The sequence below is a fragment of the Lonchura striata genome, chromosome 31 (assembly GCF_046129695.1).
Source record: "Lonchura striata isolate bLonStr1 chromosome 31, bLonStr1.mat, whole genome shotgun sequence".
Lineage (NCBI taxonomy): Eukaryota > Metazoa > Chordata > Aves > Passeriformes > Estrildidae > Lonchura > Lonchura striata.
In genome coordinates, this window is record NC_134633.1 from 5,072,878 (window position 1) to 5,093,901 (window position 21,024).

General features: G+C 59.5%; 2 protein-coding genes across 3 annotated transcripts in view; both read right to left on the minus strand.

The window, feature by feature from the left end:
* Window positions 1–174: 174 nt before the first annotated feature.
* On the minus strand, window positions 175–6,637 carry LOC144247691 (spectrin beta chain, non-erythrocytic 4-like). The gene is made up of 7 exons (XM_077789109.1): window positions 6,605–6,637; window positions 5,534–5,907; window positions 5,358–5,430; window positions 4,201–4,487; window positions 2,033–2,206; window positions 1,679–1,721; window positions 175–759 (listed from the first exon to the last, which is right to left on the minus strand). Exons 1-7 carry the CDS (start codon window positions 6,635–6,637, stop codon window positions 613–615), a joined length of 1,131 nt encoding a protein of 376 aa, XP_077645235.1. The 3' UTR covers window positions 175–612.
* The window catches only part of SPTBN4 (spectrin beta, non-erythrocytic 4), a 44,244-nt gene continuing 29,147 nt past the window's right edge, over window positions 5,928–21,024 (minus strand). Inside the window, exons 18-29 of one of the 2 annotated variants that reach the window (XM_077789155.1) lie at window positions 19,088–19,237; window positions 17,294–17,557; window positions 15,913–16,137; window positions 15,260–15,349; window positions 14,908–15,186; window positions 13,925–14,055; window positions 13,633–13,837; window positions 11,688–12,304; window positions 7,882–8,020; window positions 7,715–7,799; window positions 6,775–6,971; window positions 5,928–6,699 (exon numbers count right to left, since the gene is read on the minus strand). In XM_077789155.1, coding sequence (XP_077645281.1) covers window positions 6,682–6,699; window positions 6,775–6,971; window positions 7,715–7,799; window positions 7,882–8,020; window positions 11,688–12,304; window positions 13,633–13,837; window positions 13,925–14,055; window positions 14,908–15,186; window positions 15,260–15,349; window positions 15,913–16,137; window positions 17,294–17,557; window positions 19,088–19,237 — 2,400 coding nt within the window. In that variant the 3' untranslated portion in view covers window positions 5,928–6,681. Of the gene's footprint in view, window positions 6,972–7,714; window positions 7,800–7,881; window positions 8,021–11,687; window positions 12,305–13,632; window positions 13,838–13,924; window positions 14,056–14,907; window positions 15,187–15,259; window positions 15,350–15,912; window positions 16,138–17,293; window positions 17,558–19,087; window positions 19,238–21,024 lie in introns of both variants that reach the window. The other variant, XM_077789154.1, reaches the window with a different exon arrangement.

The following is a 21,024-nucleotide window of genomic DNA, read 5'->3' on the forward strand; positions in this document are numbered from 1 at the left end:
CAGGACTCCCCCAAACCCTTTCAGGACTCCCCCAAGCCTCCCCAGGATCTCCTCCAATCCCCCCAGACTCCTCCAAAGCCCCCCACAGGACTTCCCTGATCCCCTCAGGACACCCCAAAACCCTCCCAGGATGCCCCAAGCCTTCCCAGGACTCCCCAAAATGGTCCAGGCCCATTTTGGGGTGCAGCGGGTGCTTTATTACATTTGTACAACGGCGGCGCTGGGGCCCCCCCGGCTGTCTATGGCTTGTGCTGGGGGAAAGAATGCGGACGGGACCCCAAATTTTGTTTTTCGGGCAGGCCAGGACCCCAAAGTTAGGTTTTGGGGTAGGCCGGACCCCAAAATTAGCGTTTTGGGGCAACCAGGACTCCAGATTTGGATTTTGGGGAAGCCAGGGTCCCAAGATTGAGGTTTGGGGGGACCAGGACCCCAAAACCGAGGTTTGGGGTGGAGCTTGGACTCCCACGTTAGAGTTTGGGGAGGTGTGCACCCCAAAATTGGGGCTCGGGACTCCCGACCCTTGGCTCGTGATGGGGGTGGGACCCCAAAATATAGATTTTTGGAGGAGGCCGGGACCCCAAAATATGGGTTTTTTTGGGGTGTTCGAGGGGGTCACTTCCGCCGGGGCCGGTCGGGGTCGCGCCGGGGGAGCCCCTCGTCGGTGGAGGAGGTGGTGAGGAGGCCTTGCTGCCACCGGGCCAGCTCGGCGTGTTCCTGAGCGCTGGCGGCCAGCGCCCGCAGCCAGCCCTGCATGTCCTCCTGGAGGGCAGAAACGGGGTCAGGCACCCCGAAAACGGGGTCAGGCACCCCGAAAATGGGCTCAGGGACACCAAAAATGGGGTCAGGGACACCAAAAATGGGGTCAGGGACACCGAAAATGAGGTCAGGGACACCAGAAATGGGGTCAGGCACCCCGAAAATGGGCTCAGACGCCCTGAAAATGGGGTCAGGCGTCCCGAAAATGGGCTCAGGGACACCGAAAATGGGGTCAGGGACACAAAAAATGGGGTCAGGGACACCAAAAATGAGGTCAGGGACACCAGAAATGGGGTCAGGGACACTGAAAATGGGGTCAGGGACACCAAAAATGGGCTCAGGGACACCGAAAATGGGGTCAGGGACACCGGAAATGGGGTCAGGGACACCAAAAATGAGGTCAGGGACACCGAAAATGAGGTCAGGGACACCGAAAATGGGGTCAGGGACACCAGAAATGGGTTCAGACGCCCCGAAAATGGGGTTAGGGACACCAAAAATGGGGTCAGACACACCGAAAATGGGGTTGGGGACCTCGAAAATGAGGTTAGGGACACCAAAATGGGGTTAGGGACACTGAAATGGGGTCAGACGCCCCAAAAATGGGGTCAGGGACACCAAAAAGTCGATTAGGGACACCAAAAATTGAGTTAAGGACCCCAAAAATGAGGTTAGGGACACCGAAAATGGGGTGAGGGACCCATCAAAATCAACATGAGACCACCACAAAACCACCACGAGACCCCCCAAAACCACCATGAGACCCCCCAAATCACCATCAGACCCCCTCCAAAATCACCATCAGACCCCCCAAATCACCATCAGACCCCCCAAAATCACCACCCAACCCAAGCCCCACCTCACCAACCCCAAAGCACCATGAGACACCCCAAAACCCTACGAAGACCCCCCAAAGCTGCACCTCGTCCTTGGCCTGCAGCAGGAACTCGCTCCCATCGCCGGTCCTACAAGACAGGGACATTGTCACCGTGTCCCCCTGGACTTTGGGGCGTCAGAGCCACCAAAAGCAGCAGGAGATCCCAAAAAATGTGTCAGACACCCCAAAAGGAGAACCAGGACCACCAAGATCAACAGGAGATCCCAAAAATCACATCGGAGACCCCAAAAATGACATCAGAGATCCCAAAAGCGGCATCAAACCCACCCAAAAAAACAGGAGACCCCAAAACGGGTGTGAGGGCCACCAAAAGCAGCAGGAGATCCCAAAAATGACACCAGAGACCCCGAAAGTGCCACCAGACAGCCCAAAACTCACTTGAGCTTGAAGACGTTCTTCTTCTTCTTGTAGTCGTTGGCCACCTCGCTGGCGGCGCGGTGCAGGCTCAGCAGGGGCTCCCCGCCGTGGGTGGCCCCGGCCGCGGGACCTTTGGCGTCCTTGTAGAAGCCCAGGTCGCCCTTGGCCAAGACGCAGTAGAGGTTCACCCAAGACCTGCTCGTGGTGGGACGTGGGGTGACCACCAGGTTTTAGGTAAAACTGGGTTTTGGTGGGCCCCCAAATTTTGGTGGTTTGGTGGATGAACGTTCCTAGCTTGGATGAATTCCCAGAGTTTGGTCAATCTCCTTCACTGGGGAGCCCCAGCTCATGGTGGACACCCACATTCTGGTGGGTCCTCTCCATAGATGGACACCAAACCCTTGGAGAAACCCCAACCCTTGATGGGCCCCTTCATTGATGGACCCTCCAACCGCTGGTGAATCCCCAGATTTTGGGGAATTCCAAGTCTTGGTGAAACCCCAACCACTGGGGGACCCTCTTCATGGGTTGGATGAAGCCAACCCTTGGAGAACTCCCTCCACTGATGTCCCCCTAACCCTCGGTGAAGCTTCAAACTTTGGAGAACCCCAACCCTTGGAGAAGCCCCAAATTCTGGTGGATCACTGATGATCCCCAACCCTTGGAGAACCCTCAACCCTTGATGAACCCCAACCCTTGGAGAACCCTCAACTCTTGGGGAACCCCAACCATTGGAGAACTCCCAACTCTTGATGAACTCCTTCCACTGATGAACCCCAACCCTTGGAGAACCCTCAACTCTTGCTGAACCACCAGATTCTGCTGGACCATTGATGAACCCCAACCCTTGGAGAACCCCCAACTCTTGGGGAACCCCTTCCATTGATGAACCCCAACCCTTGCTGAACCCCCAACCCTTGGAGAAGCCCCAAATTCTGGTGGATCACTGATGATCCCTAACTCTTGGAGAACCCTCAAATCTTGAGGAACCCCCAGATTCTGCTGGACCATTGATGAACCCCAACTCTTGGAGAACCCTAAACTCTTGATGAACACCTTCCACTGATGAACCCCAACCCTTGGAGAACCCTAAACTCTTGGGGAACTCCAACCCTTGGAGAACCCCCAAATCTTGAGGAACCCCCAGATTCTGCTGGACCACTGATGGACCCCAACTCTTGGAGAACCCCCAACTCTTGAGGAACTCCTTCCATTGATGAACCACAACCCTTGCCGAACCCCCAAATTCTGGAGGATCACTGATGAACCCCAACCCTTGGAGAACCCCCAACTCTTGGAGTACCCCAACCCTTGGAGAACCCCAACCCTTAGTGAACCCCAACCCTTGGAGAACCCCAACTCTTGGTGAACCCCAACCCTTGGAGAACCCCCAACTCTTGGAGAACTCCAACTCTTGGAGAACCCCAACCCTTGGAGAACCCCCAACTCTTGGTGAACCCCAACCCTTGGAGAACCCCCAACTCTTGAGGAACCCCCAGTTTCTGCTGGACCATTGATGAGCCCCAACCCTTTGAGAACCCTCAACTCTTGATGAACCCCTTCCATTGATGAACCCCAACCCTTGCTGAACCCCCAAATTCTGGTGGATCACTGATGAACCCCAACCCTTGGAGAACCCCCAACTCTTGGAGAACCCCCAACTCTTGGAGAACTCCAACCCTTGGAGAACACCCAACTCTTGAGGAACCCCCAGATTCTGCTGGACCATTGATGATCCCCAACCCTTGGAGAACCCCCAACTCTTAGAGAACTCCAACCCTTGGAGAACACCCAACTCTTGAGGAACCCCCAGATTCTGCTGGACCATTGATGATCCCCAACCCTTGGAGAACCCCCAACTCTTGAGGAACTCCTTCCATTGATGAACCCCAACCCTTGCCGAACCCCCAAATTCTGGAGGATCACTGATGAACCCCAACCCTTGGAGAACCCCCAACCCTTGGAGAACCCCAACCCTTGGAGAACCCCAACTCTTGGTGAACCCCAACCCTTGGAGAACCCCAACCCTTGGAGAACCCCCAACTCTTGAGGAACCCCCAGATTCTGCTGGACCATTGATGATCCCCAACCCTTGGAGAACACCCAACTCTTGAGGAACCCCCAGACTCTGCTGCACCACTGCTGAACCCCAACCCCTGGAGAGCCTCCATCGCCACGTCCCCCCAGACCTGTTGGACGCCTTCTTGCCGGCGCCGTCGAGCTCGTGCTTGCGCAGCAGGAAGCCCTCGTGCGTCACCGTGTGGGCGGGCGGCGGCGGCGGCGGCGGCGCGCTGCCCTGCGCCGGCGCCGAGCGCGAGCGCCGCGGTTCCGCCGCGCCCTGCGCCGAGTCCCGGGGGCGCGGCCGGCGCCGCGGCCTCGGCCGGTCCCGCGCCCGGGGACGCTCCGGCCGAGGGGTCCTCTCCGGGAGCGCCTCGGGACCGGCGGGGAGACGGGCGGGAGAGTCGCGGTCACGGGGCTGGGGACAGCGGGGGACAAGGAGGGGACAATGAGGGGACACCGGCACTGGGGGATCTCCAGGGGGACATGGAGGGGACAATGAGGGGACACTGGGGGATCTCTGAGGGGACATTGAAGGGACAATGAGGGGACAATGAGGGGACAATGAGGGATCTCCAGGGGGACATGGAGGGGACACTGGGGGATCTCCCGGGGGACATGGAGGGGACATTGAGGGGACATCCAGTGGGACAATAAGGCGACACTGGGGGATCTCCAGTGGGACATGGAGGGGACACTGAGGGGACACTGGGGGATCTCCAGGGGGATCTCCAGTGGGACATGGAGGGGACATGGAGGGGACAATGAGGGGACACTGGGGGATCTCCAGGGGGATATGGAGGGGTCAATGAGGGCATGTCCAGGGGGATATGGAGGGGTCAATGAGGGGACACTGGGGGATCTCCAGGGGGACATGGAGGGGACATGGAGGGACATTGAAGGGATCTCTAGTGGGACATGGAGGGGACACTGAGGGCATCTCCAGGGGGACATTGAGGGGACATCCTGGGGGGCTCTGGGGAATCTCTGAGGGGACATTGATGGGATATCCAGGGGGACATGGAGGGGACATTGAGGGGACACTGGGGGATCTCCAGGATGGAGGACATGGAGGGACATTGAAGGACATTGAGGGGACAATGAGAAGACACTGAGGGGACAATGAGGGGACACTGATGGATCTCCCGTGGGACACTGAAGGATCTCCGGGGGAACATCGAGGGGACACCAAAGGGAATCCAAAGGCACACAAAGAGGAATCCTTGGGGCCACCAAAGTGTCACCAAGGGGCCACCAAAAGGTCACCAAAAGGCCACCAAGGACTCACCGAAGCTGGCACGGCGCCGCCCGCCTCCTTCTCCTGCAGCTGCTCCACGATGTCGGCCAGGGTGGCTTTGCTGCTGAAGGACATTCGGGGACCGCGGTGGCGTCACGCCGGCCCCGTCCCCTCCCCGCCGTCCCCGCGGCGTCCCCGCGGCGTCCCCGCGGCGTCCCTTGGCTCACCCGCCGCTCTTCCCGTCGTGCCGCGGCGCCTCCGGCTCGCTGGACTCCTGCCGCTCCAGCCGGCGCTCCCGGCGCTCCCGGCGCCGCTCCGGCGGCCCCGGCCGGACCTCGCCGGGCTCCTCGGCCTCGGTGGCCTCGGCGGTGACACCGGTGGCCGGCGGCGGCTCCTCGGCTCCTCCTGCGGCGGTGGCCGGCGGCCGGACGCGGTCGAGCTGGGGCTGGAGGCGCTCCGGGCGCAGCTCGTGCCGGACGTAGGCGACGCGCGGCTCCGGCCGGCGAGCGGCGGCGCCCGCCGGCGGCGGCTCCGGCGGGAACTTGCGCGTCAGGAGCGGCGTCGGCGGCTGCTTGCTCTGCTCGGCCTTGAGCTTCTCGATCTGAGCGTGGGGTGGGGTGGGGATGATGGAGGTGAGGTGAGATGGAGGTGAGATGGAGGTGGGGATGGAAATGGAGATTGGGATGGAGATGGAGATGGAGGTGGAGATGGAGATGGAGATGGAGATGGAAGAGATGAAGATGGGGATAGAGATGGAGGTTGGAATGGAGATGAGATGGAAATGACATGGAAATGAGATGGAGATGGAGATGAGGATGAAGATGGAGATGGGGATGGAGATGAGAAGGAGATGGAGGAGATGAAGATGGGGATAGAGATGGAGATGGGGATGGAGATGAGATGGAAATGGAGATGGAGATGAGATGGAAATGGAGATGGAGATGGGATGGAGATGGAGGAGATGGAGATGGAGGAGATGAAGATGGGGATAGAGATGGAGATTGGGATGGAGATGAGATGGAAATGAGATGGAGATGGAAATAGAGATGGAAATGAGATGGAGATGAGGATAGAGATGGAGACGGGGATGGAGATGAGGTGGAAAAGAGATGGAGATGGAGATGAGGATGGAGATGGAGACGGGGATGGAGATGAGATGGAAATGGGATGGAGATGGAGATGATGGAGATGAGATGGGGACAGGGATGGAGTTGGGGATGGGACAGGGATGGGGATGGAGATGAGATGGAGGTGAGATGGAGACAGAGGTGTGATGGGGATGGAGATGGGATGGAGGCAGACGGAGACGGCGATGGAGAAAACGAAGCCATCAATGGAAACAGCAACAGCGATGGGAACGGGATGAAGACCACGGTCAGATCAGGAGATGGTTCTGCTGAGCCCTCAGCCACCCCCACCCCGAGCAGAGCCCGGCCCCGGGATGTCCCCGGCGCCGCGGTGGCCGTACCGTGGTCAGGCGCCGCAGGGAGCTGAACCTCTCCTCCCAGGCGGCCGCCGCCTTGCGGAAGGCCTCGTGCCGCCGGATCAGCTGCTCCACCTCGTCCACGCTGCTGCCCAGCTCCTGGCTCGTCAGCAGCGGCTCCTGGGCCGTCAGCCACGCGTCGGCCACCACGGCCTCCTGCGCGAACTGCTGCACCTCGCGCTCTGCCGGCACAGCCGGGGCCGCCCGTCACCGCCGCGGGCTCCTCGCGGTGGCCGGGGTCACCGCAGAGACCGGGCTCACCCGTGATCTGGTGGCCTTTGTAATTTTGTGTCACCCATCGTCTGGTGTCTCCCATAATGTGGTGTTCCTCATGATTTGGTGTTCCTTGTAATTTGGTGTTCCTCATAATCTGGTGGTCCTCAAATTTTTGTGTTCCTCATGATTTTGTGTTCCTCGTAATTTGGTGTTCCTCAAATTTTGGTGTTCCTCATGATTTTGTGTTCCTCAAAATTTGGTGTTCCCCGTAATTTGGTGTTCCCCATAATTTGGTGTTTGCCATAATTTCGTGTGCCTCATAATTTGGTGCTCCTCATAATCTGGTGTTCCTCATAATTTGGTGTTCCCCGTAATTTGGTGTCTCCCATAATTTGGTGTTCCTCATAATTTGGTGTTCTCCATAACTCGGTGGCTCCCATAACCTGGTGGCTCCCATGAATTGACTCCCATAACCCAATGCCCACCCCAAGTCCTGGTGTTCCCCCAACACCCAATGTCCACCCAACATCTGATGACCACCCCCGATAAACCAGTGACCTCCAGGACCCAATGCCCACCCCAAGTCCTGGTGTCCCTCCAAGACTCAACCTCCCCCCAAAAACCTTCTGGTGTCCCCCAACACCCAAGGTCGCCCCAACATCTGATGTCCCCCCAACACCCGATGGTGTCCCCCCAGGGTGGCACTCACTCTGCTGCAGCCACTCCCAGTGCTTGTCCCACTTCTCCGTCATCTCCTTCTTCTTCTCCAGGAGCTTCTCCATGTTGGATTTGATCTGTGGGGAGGGGGGACATGGGTTGGGACACCCCAAAAGTTCCACCATGCCCCCTCCCCACGTTGTCCACCCCCACCGGCACCTCATCGGCCGCTGGGCTCTTGCTGAGGATGAGGGTCTTGCCCAGCTCCAGGCAGGTGTCCACGTTCTTGGCCTGGGCCTCCATCTCAGTCTTGAGGCTTTGGTGGTCGTTCATCAGCAGCTCCACCGACGACACGTCCCTGGGGCGGGGGGAGGACAACGGTGGGCATGGACAGGGGTCCTTGGTGGCCAGGAGGGGACATTGGCATGGGGAAGGGTGTGGGGTCCTCCTGATGGGCCAGGATATGTCCTTGGGTCCATGGCAGGACAGGATTTGGTCCTTGGGTCCATGGCGGGACAGGATTTGGTCCTTGGGTCCATGGCAGGACAGGACATGGTCCTTGGTCCATGGTGGGATAAGACATGGACTCTCAGATGGACCATGTCATGGGACCTTGTGATAGACCAGGATGTGGTCCTTGGGTCCATGGTGGGACAGGACATGGACCCTCAAATGGACCAGGACATGGGACCTTGGGATGGACCAGAATATGGTTCTTGGCTCCATGGTGGGACAGGACCCAGATCCTCAGACAGACCAGGACATGGGACCTTGGGATGGACCAGGACTTGGTCCTTGAGTGCATGGTGGGACAGGACATGGACCCTCAGATGGACCAAGACATGGGATGGTGGCACCTGGGATGGGACATGGACCCTCAGATGGGCCAGAACACGGAACCTGTGATGGACCAGGACTTGGTCCTTCGGTTGATGGTGGGATGGGACATGGACCCTCAGACAGACCAGGACACGGAACCTTGTGATGGGCCAGGACATATCCTTGGGTGCATAGTGGGACGGGACATGGACCCTAAGATGGGCCAGGACATGGGATGGTGGCACCTGTGATGGGACATGGACCCTCAGATGGGATGGGACATGGGACCTTGGGATGGACCAGAACATGTCCTTGGGTCCATGGTGGGATGGGACATGGATCCTCAGATGCACCAGAACACGGAACCTTGTGATGGGCCAGGACTTGGTCCTTGGGTCAATGGTGGGACAGGACCCAGATCCTCAGATGGACCAAGACATAGAATGATGGCACCTGGGACGGGACATGGACCCTCAGATGCACCAGAACATGGAACCTGTGATGGACCAGGACTTGGTCCTTGGGTCAATGGTGGGACAGGACCCAGATCCTCAGATGGACCAAGACATGGAATGATGGCACCTGGGATGGGACATGGACCCTCAGATGCACCAGAACATGGAACCTGTGATGGACCAGGACTTGGTCCTTGGGTTGATGGTGGGACAGGACATGGACCCTCAGGTGGGACAGGACATGGACCCTCAGACAGACCAGAACACGGAACTTGTGATGGACCAGGACTTGGTCCTTGGGTGCATGGTGGGACGGGACATGGACCCTCAGATGCACCAGAACACGGAATTTGTGATGGACCAGGACTTGGTCCTTGGGTTGATGGTGGAACGGGACATGGACCCTCAGGTGGGACGGGACATGGACCCTCAGACAGACCAGGACATGGAACCTGTGATGGGCCAGGATGTTGTTCTAGGGTCAATGGTGGGACAGGACATGGACCCTCAGACAGACCAGAACACGGAACCCGTGATGGACGATGGACCAGAACTTGGTCCTTGGGTGCATGGTAGGACAGGACACGGAACCTGGGATGGACCAGGACTTGGTCCATGGGTCAATGGTGGGACAGGACATGGACCCTCAGATGGGATGGGACATGGGATGGTGGCACCTGTGATGGGACATGGACCCTCAGATGCACCAGAACACGGAACCTGTGATGAACCAGGACTTGGTCCTTGGGTGCATGGTGGGATGGGACATGGACCCTCAGATGGACCAGGAGATGGAACCTTGTGATGGACCAGAATATGTCCTTGGGTGCATGGTGGGACTGGACATGGACCCTCAGGTGCGACAGGACATGGACCCTCAGATGCACCAGAACACGGAACCTGTGATGAACCAGGACTTGGTCCTTGGCTTGATGGTGGGATAGGACATGGACCCTCAGACAGACCAGGACACGGAACCTTGTGATGGGCCAGGACTTGGTCCTTGGGTTAATGATGGGACGGGACATGGACCCTCAGACAGACCAGGACACAGAACCTTGTGATGGGCCAGGACTTGGTCCTTGGGTCCATGGTGGGATGGGACATGGATCCTCAGATGCACCAGAACTCAGGTAACCTTGTGATAGACCAGGATGTGGTCCTAGGGTCGATGGTGGGCCAGGACATGGGGAACTTGGGATAGACCAGAACATGTCCTTGGGTGCATGTTGGGATGGGACATGGACCCTCAGGTGGGATGGGATCCACCAGATCACGGAACCTGTGATGAACCAGGACTTGGTCCTTGGGTGCATGGTGGGACAGGACACAGAACCTGTGATGAACCAGGACTTGGTCCTTGGGTGCATGGTGGGACAGGACACGGAACCTTGTGATGGGCCAGGACTTGGTCCTTGGGTCAATGGTGGGACAGGACCCAGATCCTCAGATGGACCAAGACATGGGATGGTGGCACCTGGGACGGGACATGGACCCTCAGATGGGACGGGACATGGAACCTTGTGATGGGCCAGGACTTGGTCCTTGGGTCAATGGTGGGACAGGACATGGACCCTCAGATGGACCAGGACATGGGATGGTGGCACCTGTGATGGGACATTGACCCTCAGATGCACCAGAACACGGAACCTTGTGATGGACGAGGACTTGGTCCTTGGGTCAATGGTGGGACAGGACACAGAACCTGTGAAGAACCAGAACCTGGTCCTTGGGTCAATGGTGGGACAGGACACAGAACCCGTGAAGAACCAGAACCTGGTCCTTGGGTGCATGGTGGGACAGGACACGGAACCTGTGAAGAACCAGAACCTGGTCCTTGGGTCAATGGTGGGACAGGACACAGAACCTGAGAAGAACCAGAACCTGGTCCTTGCGTCAATGGTGGGACAGGACAAGGAACCTGTGAAGAACCAGGACTTGGTCCTTCGGTGCATGGTGGGACAGGACACAGAATCTGTGATGGACGAGGACTTGGTCCTTGCGTCAATGGTGGGACAGGACAAGGAACCCGTCAAGAACCAGAACCTGGTCCTTGGGTGCATGGTAGGACAGGACAAGGAACCCGTGAAGAACGAGAACCTGGTCCTTGGGTGCATGGTAGAACAGGACACGGAACCTGTGATGGACCAGGACCTGGTCCTTGGGTGCATGGTGGGACAGGACAAGGAACCCGTGAAGAACCAGGACTTGGTCCTTTGGTGCATGGTGGGACAGGACACAGAATCTGTGATGGACGAGGACTTGGTCCTTGCGTCAATGGTGGGACAGGACAAGGAACCCGTCAAGAACCAGGACTTGGTCCTTGGGTCAATGGTGGGACAGGACAAGGAACCCGTGAAGAACGAGAACCTGGTCCTTGGGTGCATGGTAGAACAGGACACGGAACCTGTGATGGACCAGGACCTGGTCCTTGGGTGCATGGTGGGACAGGACAAGGAACCCGTGAAGAACCAGGACTTGGTCCTTTGGTGCATGGTGGGACAGGACACAGAATCTGTGATGGACGAGGACTTGGTCCTTGCGTCAATGGTGGGACAGGACAAGGAACCCGTCAAGAACCAGGACTTGGTCCTTGGGTCAATGGTGGGACAGGACAAGGAACCCGTCAAGAACCAGGACTTGGTCCTTGGGTCAATGGTGGGACGGGCCACGGAACCCGTGAAGAACCAGAACCTGGTCCTTGGGTGCATGGTGACCCGGAACCCTCGAAGAACCAGAACCTCTCCCCACCTGGCCTTCTCGCCGGCGCCCATCTGCTGCAGCGCCCCGTCCATCCACGCCAGCAGCTCCCGGGCGGCGCCGGCGAAGCGCGTCCTGTCGGCGGCGCCGGCCGCGCCGCGCCGGCAGCGCTCGGCCGCCGCCTGCAGCTCCCGCCAGGCGCGCAGCACGTCGCGCTCGCGCGCGGCGATGGCCTCGGCCGCCTCGCCGGCGTAGAGCGCCCGCAGCCGCGCCGCCGCCTCCTGCAGCCGCCGCAGCCGCGCCGGCAGCGCCGCCGCCTCGCGCTCCAGCGCGCCCAGCGCCCGCCGCAGCGCGCCGGCCTCGCGCGCGCCGCCGCCCTCCTCGGGCAGCCGCCGCCGCTCCTCCTCCAGGTGGCCCAGAAGCTCCTGGCAGTCGTGGAAGAACTTGTGGAGCTCGTGCGAGGCCGCCAACATCTGCGCCCGCGTCTCCAGCAGCTCCAGCAGGTCGGCCCAGGCCTCGTTGACGCCGTCCTTCCACTCGGCGATGGTGGCGGCGTCGCGGTGGCCGCAGTCGATGAGCTCGTCCACCATCTGGTTGACGGCGGCGATGCGCTCCTGGCCCACGCTGCCCGTCTCGCTGGCGAACTCCAGGAACTTCTCCTGCAGCAGCTGCGGCGGCCCCGGGGCCACCGGGATGGGGTCAGGATCACCACCAGGATGGTGCCAGGATCACCACCAGGATGGTGCCAGGGCCACCACCAGGATGGTGCCAGGATCACCACCAGGATGGTGCCAGGGCCACCAGGATGGTGTCAGGATCACCACCAGGATGGTGCCAGGATCACCACCAGGATGGTGCCAGGGCCACCACCAGGATGGTGTCAGGGCCACCAGGATGGTGTCAGGATCACCACCAGGATGGTGTCAGGATCACCACCAGGATGGTGCCAGGGCCACCACCAGGATGGTGCCAGGATCACCACCAGGATGGTGTCAGGGCCACCACCAGGATGGTGTCAGGATCACCACCAGGATGGTGTCAGGATCACCACCAGGATGGTGTCAGGGCCACCACCAGGATGGTGCCAGGGCCACCAGGATGGTGTCAGGATCACCACCAGGATGGTGCCAGGGCCACCAGGATGGTGCCAGGGCCACCAGGATCCCCATGCAGGGCACAGAGGGGATGTCCAGGACCACCAGGAGGTGCCAGGAGCACCACGAGGTGCCAGGAGCACCAGGATGGTGCCAGGACCACCAAGATGGTGCCAAGATCACCAGGAGGTGCCAGGAGCACCAGGAAGTGCCAGGGCCACCAGGATGGTGTCAGGAGCACCACCAGGATGGTGACAGGAGCACCAGGATGGGGCAGGGATGGTGGCAGGACCGCCAGACAGGGCACCAGGATGATGCTAGGAACACCAGGATGGTGCCAAGACCACCAAGGAGGTGCCAGGGCCACCAAGATAATACCAGGACCACCAAGGAGTGCCAGGACCACCAGGATGGTGCCATGGCCACCAGGATAATACCAGGACCACCAGAATGGTTTCAGGATCACCAGGAGGTTCCAGGGCCACCAGGATGGTGCCAGGACCACCAGGAGGTGCCAGGACCACCAGGATGGTGTCAGGAGCACCAGGAGGTGCCAGGACCACCAAGGAGGTGCCAGGGCCATCAGGAGATGCCAGAACACCCAGGATAATACCAGGACCACCAGGATGGTGTCAGGACCACCAGGATGATGCCAGGACCACCAGGAGGTGCCAGGACCACCAATGAGGTGCCAGGACCACCAGGATGGTGTCAGGACCACCAGGATGGTCTCAGGAGCACCAGGATGGTGCCAGATCACCAAGGAGGTGCCAGAACCACCAAGATGTCTCCACGAAGTTCTCCAGAACCCTCACGACGACACCACTCGTCAGAACCTCCCCGCACGACCTCCACCGCGGGCGTCGCCCAGCGCGGCGGCGCCCGTCCCTCACCGCGCTCACCGTGACGTGCTCGAAGTCCTGGCCCAGCTCGGGCGAGCCGGCCACCAGCTCCTTCTCAGCGATCCAGTGCTCCAGCTCGTCCACCTCGCGGTTGAGCTGGTAGAGCCAGTACTGCTGCTCCAGCTGGACCTTGCGCTCCTCCAGCAGCTCCTTCAGAGACACGTAGAGGCGGTCAACCTGCGACTGCCGCCGGCTCACCTGCTCGCTGCGCAAGGACACGGCGCCCGTCAGCCCCGGCGGCGGCGGCGCGGCGGCGGCCGGCGGGCCGGGGGGCGGGCGGGGCCGGGCGGACCTCTGGGGGTGGCCGAGCTCCAGGAGGGCGCGGCACTGGCGGGAGAGCTGGGCGATGGTCTCCTCGTAGTTCTCGATGGTCTGCTCGGTCAGGAGGTGCTTCTTGAGGAGCTGCAGGGTGCTCTGCTCGTCCTGCGGTGGGGTGGGTGGGTGGGTGGGTGAGGGCGGCGGTCGGTGAGATACAAGGTGGCTCAAGAGGTGTAAGCAAGCCAAGCAAACCAACCCGACCAACCCAACCAACCAACCCAACCAACCAGTGTAAGCAACCCAACCCAACCAACCCAACCAACCAACCCAACCAATCCAACCAACCAACCCAACCAACCCAACCAACCAACCAATCCAACCAATCCAACCAACCAACCCGACCAACCCAACCAACCAACCCAACCAACCAGTGTAAGCAACCCAACCCAACCAACCCAACCAACCAACCCAACCAACCAACCCGACCAACCCAACCAACCAACCCAACCAACCAACCCAACCAACCTGACTCAACCAGTGTGACCAACCCAGCCAACCCAACCAACCCAACCCAACCAGTGTAAGCAACCCAACCCAACCCAACCAACCCAACCCAACCCAACCAGTGTAACCAACCCAAGCCAACCCAACCCTTCCAATTCCCCCAACCCAACTGACCAAGCTGACCCAACCCAACCCAACCCAACCCAACCAACCCAACCCAACCCAACCCAACCCAACCCAACCTCACCCAACCCAACCCAACCTCACCCAACCAACCCAACCCAACCCAACCCAACCCAACCCAACCCAACCCAACCCTTCCAATTCCCCCAACCCAACCTCACCCAACCTCACCCAAACAACCCAACCCAACCCAACCTCACCCAACCAACCCAACCCAACCCAACCAACCCAACCCAACCAACCCAACCCAACCCAACCCAACCAACCCAACCCAACCCATCCCAACCCGACCCACCCCACCCCACTCCGCCCTGTTCACCCAAACGCCACCTTCCCCTTCTCCTCGCTCATCAGCAGCAGCTCCTGCTCTCCCAGCCACGCCTCCACCTCGGCCACGTCGAAGAGGTACTGCTGCAGCTGGTAGGAGGCGTCCAGGGCCTGCTGCCGCCGCTCGGCCTGCTCCTGCAGCTCGGCCCACGCGGTGGCCAGCCGCCCCAGGAGGCCCCGCGCCACCTCGGCCTCGGGGCTCTCGACGCAGGCGACGGCGGCGGCGCGTTCCAGCACCTCGTCCACGCGGGGCCGGCGCGCCTGGATCTCTCGCCGCAGGTTCTGCGGTGGGACGGAGGTGGGTGGAGGGCTCGGGGTGGGGAGCGGTCCCGGAGGCGGCGGCGCGGGAGCTGACCTGGTTCTTCTTGATGAGCTGTTGGACGGTCTGGAGGTTGGTGCCGTGGTCCTTCAGCGTGGCCAAGGGTAGGCGGTCCTGGACCCACATCTGGGACGGGGGTGGGTGTCGGTGTCATCGGCGGGCACCGTCCCACCTCATCTCGGTTTGGGGGTTCACCTCCATCTCATCTCCATCCCATCCCCATCTCCACCTCCATCCCATCTCCATCTTCATCCCCATCCCATCTCCCTCTTCATTCCATCTCCATCCCATCCTCATCTCCATCCCCATCTTCATCCCATCCTCATCTTCATCTCCATCCCCGTCCCATCTCCACCTCCATCCCATCTCCATCATCTCCATCTTCATCCCATCTCCATCTTCATCCCATCTCCATCATTTCCATCTCCATTTTCATCCCCATCTCCATCCCCACCTCCATCCCATCCCCATCTCCATCTTCATCCCCATCTCCATCTCCATCCCCATCCCCATCCCCATCCCCATCCCCGTCTCCATCTCCCTCTCCCTCTCCATCTCCATCTCCACCCCAATCTCCACCTCCATCTCCATCCCCATCCCATCTCCATCTCCACCCCGATCTCCACATCCATCCCCGTTCCCATCCCATCTCCAACCCCACCCCACCGCAGCCCATCCCCGATACTCACCACCTCGTCCTCCAGCTCGTGGCTGACCTGATGGACCTCCTTGGAGGCCAGCAGGATCCTGCGCCGCTCCTTGAGGGGCTCGATGAGGCGCACGATGCGCGTCCCCACCGCGCTCTGCCGCTCGCCCACCTCCTCGCGCCCGGCCGCCTGCGCCGGCAGCGCCGCCGCCTGCGCCTGCAGCTCGCCCACCTCCCGGCACCACTCCTCCACCTGCGACTCCATGCTCTGCGGACACGGCGGGACGTGGGCTCGGAGGAGGTCCCGAGGGCACCTCCAGATCCCAGCGAGGAGCGTGCCACCAAGGAACCTCGTGGGCCCATCGTGTGGTGTCCCCATAATTTGGTGTCCACCATCAGCTGGTGTCACCCCCCATAATTTGGTGTCCACCATAAGCTGGTGTCACCCCACGTAATTTGGTGTCCACCATAAGTGGTGCCACCCCCCATAATTTGGTGTCCACCATAACCTGGTGTCACCCCCCATAATTTGGTGTCCACCATAACCTGGTGTCACCCCCCATAATTTGGTGTCCACCATCAGCTGGTGTCACCCCACATAATTTGGTGTCCACCATAACCTGGTGTCACCCTCCATAATTTGGTGTCCACCATCAGCTGGTGTCACCCCACGTAATTTGGTGTCCACCATCAGCTGGTGTCACCGCCATAATGTGGTGGCCCCATAATGTCCTTCTGAGACCTGGTGCCCCTCCAAACCTGGTGTCCCCTCGCATCCCATGACCATCCAGGACCTGGTGTTCTCCATAACCTCCCAACACCCAATGTTCAGTCAAGACCAAACATCTCCCCAGGATCCAACATCTCCCCAAGTCCTGCTGTCCCCCCAACACCTGGTGTCCCCACAAGTTCTGGTGTCCCCCGAAGTCCTGGTGTCCCCCCAAAACCTGATGTCCCCTCAGGTCCTGGTGTCCCCCACGTCCTGATGTCCCCCAAGTCCTGATGCTTCCCAAGTCCTGGTGTCCCCCCAACACCTGATGTCCTCCCTAAGTCCTGGTGTCCCCCAAGTCCTGGTGTCCTCCAACACCTGATGTCCCTCCAACACCTGATGTTCCCCCAAGTCCTGATGTCCCTCCAACACGTGGTGTCCTCCAAGTCCTGGTGTCCCCCCAAGTCCTGGTGTCCGCCAAGTCCTGGTGTCCCCCCAAGTCCTGGTGTCCTCCAACACTTGGTGTCCGCCCAATCCCAGTGTCCCCCAAGTCTTGGTGTCCCCCCAACACCTGATGTCCCCCCAACCCCTGATGTCCCCCAACACCTGATGTCCCCCCAACCCCTGATGTCCCCCAACACCTGATGTCCCCCCAACCCCTGGTGTCCCCCCAACCCCTGGTGTCCCCCAAGTCCTGATGTCCACCCAGCCCCACCTGCAGCCTCTTGAGCTGGTGGCTGACGCTGCGGAGGTCGGCGCCGCCGCCCACGTTCTCCAGCTGCTCCTCGAGGTGGCCCAGCCGCGCCTCCACGTCGGCGAAGCTCCGCGCCAGGCGCTCGGCGGCCGCCGCCTCGGCCAGGCGCCGACTCCGCGCCTGGCTCGTGGTCTCCAGCTCCTGCCAGCATCTCCTCAGCTCCTCCAGCTGCCGCCGCACCGCCCCGCTCAGCTCCGGCTTGGCCTGCAGCAGCTCCTCACCTTCCTGGGGAAAGGTTGGGATTGGAGGTGGGACCCCAAAATTCGTCACGAGGAGTTGGGGAAGCTCCTCATCTACTGGGGAGGGGTTGGGATTGGAGGTGGGACCCCAAAATTCGTCACGAGGAGTTGGGGAAGCTCCTCACCTTCCTGGGGAGGGGTTGGGATTGGAGGTGGGACCCCAAAATTCATCACGAGGAGTTGGGGAAGCTCCTCACCTTCCTGGGGAGGGGTTGGGATTGGAGGTGGGACCCAAAATTCATCACGAGGAGTTGGGGAAGCTCCTCACCTTCCTGGAGAGGGGTTGGGATTGGAGGTGGGACCCCAAAATTCATCGTGAGATGTTGGGGAGATGTTGGGGCAGCTCCTCACCCTCTGTAGAGGGGTTAGGGGCAAGGTGGGACCCCAAAATTCATCGTGAGATGTTGGGGAGATGTTGGGGCAGCTCCTCATCTACTGTGGAGGAGTTGGGATTGAAGGTGGGACCCCAAAATTCGTCACAAAGAGTGAGGAGATGTTGGGGCAGCTCCTCTCCTTCCTGGGAGGGGTTCGTGGCCAGGTGGGACCCCAAAATTCATCGTGAGGGGTTTGGGGTGGTGGGGGGGGCACAGAGAGACCAGGGCAGACACGGGGGGGGGCGTGGGTCGGTTTTGGGGGGACACGGGGACATTTCGGGAGGGACGTGGGGACACGGGGGTGACACCATGGGGCCGGGGGTGACACCCTTGGTGGGGGCGGGGGTGACACGGGTGGGGGTGACACCCACGGGGTGGGGGTGGGGGCGACACTCATGGGTGGGGGTGACACCCTTGGTGGGGGCGGGGTGACACCTATGGGTGGGGGTGGGGGTGACACCTACGGGTGGGGGTGGGTGACACCCACGGGTGGGGCTGGGTGTGACACGGGGTGAGAAGTGGGGGTGACACCCACGGGTGGGGGCGGGGGTGACACGGGTGGGGGTGACACCCACGGGGTGAGATTGGGGGTGACACCCACGGGTGGGGGCAGAGATGACACCCATGGGTGGGGGAGGCAGTGACAACCACAGGATGAGAAGTGGGGGGTGACACCCACGGGTGGGGCTGGGTGTGACACGGGGTGAGAGTGGCGGTGACACCCACGGGGTGAGAGTGGCGGTGACACCCACGGGGTGAGAGTGGGGGTGACACCCACGGGGTGAGAGTGGGGGTGACACCCACGGGGTGAGAGTGGCGGTGACACCCATGGGATGAGAGTGGGGGTGACACCCACGGGGTGGGGGTGACACCCACGGGCGGGGGAGGCAGTGACACCCATGGGGTGAGAGTGGCGGTGACACCCACGGGTGGGGGAGGCAGTGACACCCACGGGGTGAGAAGTGGGAGTGACACCCACGGGGTGAGAGTGGGAGTGACACCCACGGGCGGGGGCGGGGGGGGCAAATCTCGCGTGCGCGTGGGGGTGGAGGGGCAGAACCGCGGCACCCACCCACCCACCCACCACCCACCACCCACCACCCACCCCACCCACCCCCCACCCACCCAGCCCCGCGCGGCACCTTCTCGATCCTGCGGAGCCACTCGCGGTTCTGCGCCAGCTCGGCCAGCAGCGCCGGGTGCTGCAGCCACGCCTTGGGCCGCTCCCGCGGCGGCGGGTCCCGCGTGGGGTCCGCGGCCATGCGCGCCCGCGCCCGCGCCCACGCCTCGAGCTGCGGGAGCCCGGCGGGACCGTCACTGCTCCGGCAGCCCGGCCCCAAAACCCCGGGCGGGACGGGCTTCTGATCAATAATCCCGATTTGTACCCAAAAACCCCAATCGGGACGGGCTTCTGATCAATAATCCCGATTTGTACCCAAAAACCAGAGCGGGACGGGGTTCTGATCAATAATCGGGATTTGTACCCAAAAACCAGAGCGGGACGGGGTTCTGATCAATAATCCCGATTTGTACCCAAAAACCCCAATCGGGACGGGGTTCTGATCAATAATCCCGATTTGTACCCAAAAACCAGAGCGGGACGGGCTTCTGATCAATAATCGGGATTTCTACCCAAAAACCCCAATCGGGACGGGGTTCTGATCAATAATCGGGATTTGTACCCAAAAAAACCCCGAGTGGGACGGGGTTCTGATCAATAATCGGGATTTGTACCCAAAAACCAGAGCGGGACGGGGTTCTGATCAATAATCCCGATTTGTACCCAAAAAACCAGAGCGGGATGGGGTTCTGATCAATAATCGGGATTTGTACCCAAAAACCAGAGCGGGACGGGGTTCTGATCAATAATCCCGATTTGTACCCAAAAACCAGAGCGGGACGGGGTTCTGATCAATAATCCAAATTTCTACCCAAAAACCAGAGCGGGACGGGGTTCTGATCAATAATCGGGATTTGTACCCAAAAAACCAGAGCGGGACGGGGTTCTGATCAATAATCCCAATTTCTACCCAAAAACCCCAAATTGGGACGGGGTTCTGATCAATAATCCCAATTTCTACCCAAAAATATGAAAATCAGGAGGTGACTTCTATTATTATCCTAAAATAAATCGAATTTCTATCCCCCCCCAAAAAAAATATAAAAATCGGGAGGTGACTTCTGTTATTGTCCTAAAATAAACCGAATTTCTACCCAAAAATATAAAAATCGGGAAGCGACTCTATTATTGTCCTAAAATAAACCGAATTTCTGTCCCCCCACCCCAAAATATATAAAAATCGGGAAATTACTTCTATTATTTTCCTAAAATAAACCTAATTTTTATCCCCCCCCAACAACAAAAAAAAAAACAAAAATAAAGCGGGAGGAGCCGTCTATTTTTCTTAAAAAAATAAAAATAATTTTCTTCTCAAAACTCCCCCCCGCAAAAAGAAAATAAATTTTAAAAAAATTCGGATGGAGCCGTCTCTCTTTTTGCCAAAAAGAAAATAAAATTCGGATGGAGTCTCCCGTTTTTCCCAAAAAATAAATCCGGAGGAGCCGCCCCCCCCCGGTATTTTTCCCAAAAAATAGACAAAAATCAGGAGGATTTTGCAAAAAAAAAAAAAAATAAATTAAAAATTAAAAAAAATAAAATTTCCCTCCACCTTTTTGGCCCCAAAAAAAATCTCACAAGGAAAGCGGGGGGAGGGAAAGGGGGAGAGGAAATCCCCGGATTTTCCCGAAAAAATTCCAAAAAATGGGGAGGGGAGCCCCAAAATAATCCAAAAAATGGGGAGGGGGAGCCCCAAAATAATCCAAAAAATGGGGAGGGGAGCCCCAAAATAATCCAAAAAATGGGGAGGGGAGCCCCAAAATAATTAAAAAAAACGGGGAGGGGAGCCCCAAAATAAACCCCCCCAAAAAAATCCCCAAATTAATCCCAAAAAATCCCCAAAAACTCCCCAAAATAGCCGAGCCCCTCCCCCACCCTTTCCAAAAAAAGCCAAAAATCGGAGCGGGCGCGAGCAGCCCCTCCCCCCCCTCCCCCCTCCCCGTTTTTTTCCCCCAAAAAAGC

What these genes read in the sequence shown, in the direction of transcription:
- LOC144247691 (XM_077789109.1), bottom strand. Translation starts at nt 6,637, where the DNA reads ATGGCTTCGTTTTCTCCATCGCCGTCTCCGTCT. An exon ending in GCGGCGCCGTGCCAGCTTCG is followed by an intron (nt 4,488 to 5,357) that starts GTGAGTCCTTGG and finishes CGCTGTCCCCAG; the next exon opens with CCCCGTGACCGCGACTCTCC. An exon ending in TGCTGCAGGCCAAGGACGAG is followed by an intron (nt 760 to 1,678) that starts GTGCAGCTTTGG and finishes TCTGCCCTCCAG; the next exon opens with GAGGACATGCAGGGCTGGCT.